The sequence below is a fragment of the Caloenas nicobarica genome, chromosome 7 (assembly GCF_036013445.1).
Source record: "Caloenas nicobarica isolate bCalNic1 chromosome 7, bCalNic1.hap1, whole genome shotgun sequence".
NCBI lineage: Eukaryota > Metazoa > Chordata > Aves > Columbiformes > Columbidae > Caloenas > Caloenas nicobarica.
The window spans coordinates 16,488,098-16,494,492 of record NC_088251.1 but is presented as its reverse complement, the minus strand read 5'-3'; the positions used below and the strand labels follow the sequence as shown (position 1 = coordinate 16,494,492).

Sequence of the window (6,395 nt, the reverse complement as noted above, 5' to 3'; positions counted from 1 at the left end):
GAATACAGTTTGGCTGCTATAGCTTTTTTCTATTGTCAGCATTAGAGATGTTCCTAATTATAGAGATATAATTGAACTGTTTGTATGCCAGCAAGCTTTGAAATGTTTGAATTGTACTCTTAGTGGCTAATCTTTGTGTTGAGTTGATATCTAATAGGAATAAACAGGAAAAGCAGTACACTTTTAAAATCCAAATATATTTTTAAAAATCAAGACAAATATTGATGCTTTGTTATACTAGTTCTGACCACCTCCCCTTGTTGTAGTTTTCAGTAGTGAACAGGAATATTTCTGCACAAATACCTTGAAACAACAAAATCCTGAGTTTGTACTTTATTTCCATTTTGGGGGTAGGCAAGCAGGAAGAAGGTGCTTTATTCCATGAAATACTCGAATCTTATGCTCAAACATTGAGGAATCTCTTTGCTTTTCAGTTCAGCATGTAACCCAAGTATAAGTTACCATAACAGATGAAGTGGCACAAAGTTGTAATTGGAAGGGGAATTGGAAGCCCTGAGGTTTTTATTCTTTCTTGGACTATAAACCTGTTATATGACCTTAAGCATATCACATAAACCCTGACTTTCCAAAGCATTTGCCCTCCTGAACTGGGTCTATAGGTTGGTCAGTTGCAATTTCCTGTAAGGTGAAAATGGTGCCTTAATAGGGTGCAGACAGTTCATTAACACAAAGTGCTGTGAAATTCTCCAATGAAAAGCATTACAAGCAGTGGAAAGTATTATTAGGAATTAATAATATTATAAATTAGTAATAATAATATAGTTAGGTTTGCCCTATGATCTTGTACTTTACCCCAAAGCAAGATAAATCATAAACCGCTTCAAAGTATTTTTACAATAGAGTGCAGCCATTAAGGGTCTTTAGAACATTTCTGCAATATTAAAATGGCTTTTCAGCCACCATATTAGTTTCTTCAGTCTAGTCCAAGGTTTTAGAAAAGTAAAACAAACAAAAGGCCAAGATATTATTTACTTAATTAGTCCTTTCTGCAGCATGAATTTCTTTCTGAGCTTCATTTCTGCTTACTAAGTATCATATCTGTTGCTGTTCCTCATGTTACTAAGCAACGCCAGCACTGCCAAATAATAGGGAAACAAACATGTAATAAGGCACTATAATTCTGTTCATGTATCATGGGGTTAATTTCTTAGGAATACTCTGAGATTCAAAGAGTGTGCAGTGCAGAAATGTAAAATATACTGTTTTCATTATAAAAAGCAGTTCACATATTCTAAAAATGTGCATTTAATTGCATAAATGCAGAAAAGCAACACAAAAAATATTCAAATAACATTCCAATTATATTTGATAAATCATCTTTAAAGCCTTTACATTTATGTAGCAATTATAACCTAACCACAGGATCTAACATTTTAGCGCTTCATCAAAATCAATCAAATATCTTAGGCTGACACTGGAATGTCTTTCTGATGGAATTGCTCCCAAAGGCAATTTTGATCTGTTTAGGCACCAGTTTTACAGCACATTCTGAATTTTATTATTTCTAGTAGTATTTCCTGGGTAAGGTTTTGTTCTAGCAATGACTCTAAGAAATTTCCACTATATAAAGCAACTAATTAATTGCAGACTGGTTAAACTAACATACTTCTTTTTAAAAATGCTACTAACACTTTGGTCCATAAAAAATGCAGAATCTCTTCTGTTAATTCCTTTCTAAGTGTGTTTCAGAGAGAACTGGTGATTTCAGATGGTAAATCAAACAGAGTCTCACTGACATCACATGTAAACCTGAAAATCATTTGGAAGACCAATCTTTCCTTGGTTCTAAGTATGAATTTCTCATTCAGCTTCCAGGCTTCTTTGAATAACAATATTTGCACCTGATTCTTAGGTGCATGAAACCAGATAACTATCAGTTAATTAGGGATAAAACAGTATTAGTGTGTTGGGTTTTTTTAAATAAAAGACAATTGTGAATTTTAGCATTTTTTCATCTTTCACCAGATCTAGGAAGAACACACCTCTGTCTATACTACTGCAGAGTCCCCAGTCTCAAATACTTTTGTATCTCTTTTTACACTGGTTTTAGTTTTTCAGAGAAATTCCTTCTTTTTTTCTCTCCCCTTCTGTTTGTTCTTTGTTTAAGCTAATAACCTAGTTAGTCTCAAGAACACTTCTTCTCAAAAACTCTAAAAATATTTTTATTTCTGGTTAAATAAAGCTGTCTAAAATATCTGTCAAGAATCAGTTCATAAAACTGTTTCAAGATGGGAGAGTTGCAGAATTTAAATTAGATAATGAACTATATGTCTCCACCTTGGTGTTTGCAAGGCATTCCTTGCTTGACAGACATTCAGGCTGGTCTTACCTTAGTTTCAAAGTGCTTGTAATCTAATATATGCAATTGTATATACACTATAATGCATAATGTGCTGTGTGTGTCAGCACAAAAAAGGGTAAACTGAAAAAATTTGTAACATGTTTACAAAAAAATTCCTCAATCTTCCCCCCAAAAAATTGATTCTAAAATGAAGATGAATAGAATGTAAATTAACACTGTGGCTTTAGAACAGGTTAAAGAATAACTGTTTTCTGCTCCCTTGCCATCCCCCCCAAATCCTAGCCTACTGCTGTGTATTCCTACTTCAGAGAAGAGAGGAACTGTTCGCAAAACCATCTTATGTGTAGCTCTATCCTTACTCAGAATGGACTATTTAGGAACTTCGTGAATCACCAAAGATTTGGCTTGAAATTATTAAAGCAGAGCCACTATCTACAAACATGCCTAATGTTTGAAAGCCGGTATTTCAGGAATCAGCTGGGTCTGATGCCTCAAATTGCATGGTCAGTGTTGTACAATTGATGGAGCTGTTCAAAACCAACATTTGCTGCCATTATAGCAGAGTGCATTTTGATTCCTCAGCAGCACTAAATAGCATGTTTACAATTTCCCAAACTAGCCATCCAAAAGAGTAGTCATTCTGAAAAACGTTAACTCCAAATGGTTTTGGTATAAAGATATAAAGGTGCTAGAAAGATATAAATTGTAATTGCCTGTAATTGCCGTAGAAATGTTTGCATTCCCTGCTCTTGAGAACTGTGAATAGAATTTCCATGTGAAGTTCTTGGTTAAAAATGTGTGACCTTTAAAATGAAGCTTCCTTTCAGGTTTGTAAAGGAGAACACTATTTTCTTCAGTCTCTGATTACAAAGCAAATTTGTACTTGGACTTTCCCAGTATTTAATAAGTGTATGCTCACACACTTTAGCTGGTTGAAGCTGTGCTCTTTCTGAAGAAGCAGTTGCCCTAGGTCTTGCTTGGACATAGCAAGCAATGTTCTCCACAGATTTACTCACTAAAGGTCATAGTTTATTTTTAATGGCAATTTTGGGGTTAATATTTGCTATCTGTCTGTGAGTGTAGAACTCATTCAGACTAACAAGAGTCATTCCTTAGATATCCAAGAACATGATTAGGTTTTAATAAGATTTGGAAAATAGATTTAATGAATCTGCTACATTGCCTAGACTGCTATTATCAAAAATATTCTTATGTTAGATGTTTAAATCTGTAAAGTAAGCCTCAAAGTAAACAATTTTTTAAATAGAAATACTGAGTGCTCCTCAGAACCATGACAAATGGGAATTGGATGTGTTCTCTAAGGTTGTGTCTAAGAGGTGAAGTACTGTGACCAATATATTCAAAAAAAGAAAGGAACTGACAGTGGAACTGAAGAAGGAGCTAAAGTTGTAGTATTTCTGAGACTACTTGAAAATATGAGCCATAATTCAAATGGATTCCAAAAACAGTTATTGTTTTTAAAATGACTGCTGCTTCACTGTATGAAATAGCTTGTTTGTTTCTGTACTCCATGCTGAAAACAAAAAAGTTAAGGATGTACCTATTCTACATATCTTAAAAGGTCATAATTGCTCAGAAATAGAATGAAGTCAAATAATCCTCTCAATTAGGGTTTTTCCTGTAAGATTTTTCAGACACAGAAACAGGCGATCCAAGCATAGTAGTTCTAGTGCAGGTGTTAAATTGATCTGAATTTTTTTAATCACTGCTGTTGTGATGGCAGATCTGTTAGCAATCATCTGTTTCAAATAAAATATACAAGAATTACCCAAGAGATTTTGAATGTTAGCAGCACAGTTACAGTGACGTTTTCTTTCACTTGCACATATGTGCCTGTGCAAATGTAAGCCTAAAGATTTTTTTCAAATTTTTAAGAATTTTTAAGAGATCTAACATTCACAACTTGGTTAAAATGATCATATGCTATGCGGATTAAGAAAATTATTGTATCAGGCTCCAAACAGGTTTTCCTCCCTGCAAAAGCTTTTAGGTGCCTAGAAAGCATCTGGATATGTCTTATAGGGATCTTTGGATGCACTGCAGAATGTTATCTGAAGATTTGATTTTGCCAAGATTTTCCCAACACTTAAGTGAGTATGCTTCACAACACCTGGATAGTTGCAAAAAATCCACCTTATTTATTATTTCCACACTGATCCAGCTCAGACACTTCATTCTTGCTTTGCCACAATATTAGTTTTCTGCTTTAAAGGTCTCAGATTACAAAATTTAGCCTATACCTGTGCTTTGTTTTCTGTGTCTAAGTAACTGGAACTTTTTTAGTATGATCCATAGCTCACTGGAAACCAAATGATTGCACCGCCATCCAGTGCTTTTAGATTAGGATATACTATTCTAGCAGAGAATTTGAGGAAAGACATTTACATTCAAAAATGCTTTGGAATTATTATTTATATCATATTTTGTATGGTTTATATGGCAAGTAGTATATATGGAAGAGAACTAGGGAAATCAAAGCAAGCAAATAATGGTCAGGAATTTAAAATCAAATAAACAATTATAATGTTATGCTTAGGGGAAATAAAAGCTATTGAAGGGTATAGTGTCCATCATTGGTCACCCGTGGTTAAGGAAATAAATGTGGGGGTTTTTTTGTTCTTCTGAAATAAAGTCAGGGAAAACAAATAATTTTGTTGTGATCACAGATGAGATTTGTGAATTGAATTATGAGCTGAATTTCCAACTTGCGATGGGTTTAGAAATACTGATTTCTCTTATTTTATTTTGTAGATGCTTCAGAAACTTGCTGTGTGTTTACCACAAGTTCTGCCAGCCAACTTGAGAGGGGACTTACCTGTTCTTTCATTAGTCAAGCATAACATTATCTTGAACTAATTATTCCTCTCCACATGGCCTTCCTACTAGTGTCAGCTTATCTTCTGCTGACTCATGCTCATGGTGCTCCTGTTGAGAATGGGGCACTCTTGGAAACACTGAAGTCACAAGTAGGATTATTCAGCAATAAAAGTGAACACTACTCAGCACAGGTGAGACCTCCTGGCACAAACCGACAAATACCTCAGACAATCATCATAGGAGTTCGCAAAGGAGGGACAAGAGCTTTGCTGGAAATGTTGGATATTCATCCTAATATTGTGGTAGCAGCTACAGAAGTCCACTTCTTTGACTGGGATGAAAATTATGTGAAAGGAATAGACTGGTATAGAAGTCTGATGCCATTTTCTTATGGAAATCAAATTACAATTGAGAAAACACCAGGCTATTTTACATCACCACAGGCTCCAAAAAGAATTCATGATATGAATAGCTCCATTAAACTGCTGCTTATTCTAAGAGATCCCACTGAGAGAGTTATATCTGACTATACCCAAGTGTATTACAACAGAGTAGAAAACCACAAGCCTGTTCAGCTTTTTGAAGATATTGTTATTAAGAATGGAGCACTTAATACAAAATACAAAGCTATTCAGAGAAGTCTATATGATGTTCATATGGAGAAGTGGCTTCAGCATTTCAGTTTGGATCAGATTCACATAGTGGATGGCAATACTTTAATCAAGGACCCTCTTCCTGAATTACAAAAAGTTGAAAGATTTCTAAATCTTCCTTCAGGAATTGTCTCTTCTAATTTTTATTTTAACCAAACCAAGGGATTCTACTGCATTAGAAGTGATGGAAGGGAGAGATGTTTACATGAATCCAAAGGGCGTCCCCATCCTCTTGTTAACAATACTGTTTTAGAGCAACTGTATTCTTACTTCAGAGAGCATAATGCAAAATTTTACAGAATGGTTAATCATTCCTTTGACTGGCATTGATGCATTTGGAATCAATGTTTCTTAAAAAGGGCCTGAAACAAACTCGTTCAAACATATATTTCTAAACTGTAGAGATTCATATGATGAGAACTTAACATACTAGTTATATGCTTCACTGGAATAACACATCTGTTAACTCATTGAAATGGTACCCTTTCTGTTGGGAAGAAGAAGTTTCATGTATTTGTGTGATTACTATAAGTCATATTCTGATCTTCTTTCTCTCATCATGTAAATACATTAACTTTAGC

General features: G+C 34.5%; 1 protein-coding gene across 1 annotated transcript; it reads left to right on the top strand.

Annotated features, from left to right (window-relative positions):
* Nucleotides 1-5,100: 5,100 nt before the first annotated feature.
* Nucleotides 5,101-6,144, top strand: LOC135991085 (heparan sulfate glucosamine 3-O-sulfotransferase 1-like). Its single transcript, XM_065639360.1, has one exon. The coding sequence runs from the start codon at nucleotides 5,215-5,217 to the stop codon at nucleotides 6,142-6,144; it is 930 nt and encodes a 309-aa protein (XP_065495432.1). The 5' UTR covers nucleotides 5,101-5,214.
* The last annotated feature ends 251 nt before the right edge of the window (nucleotides 6,145-6,395 follow it).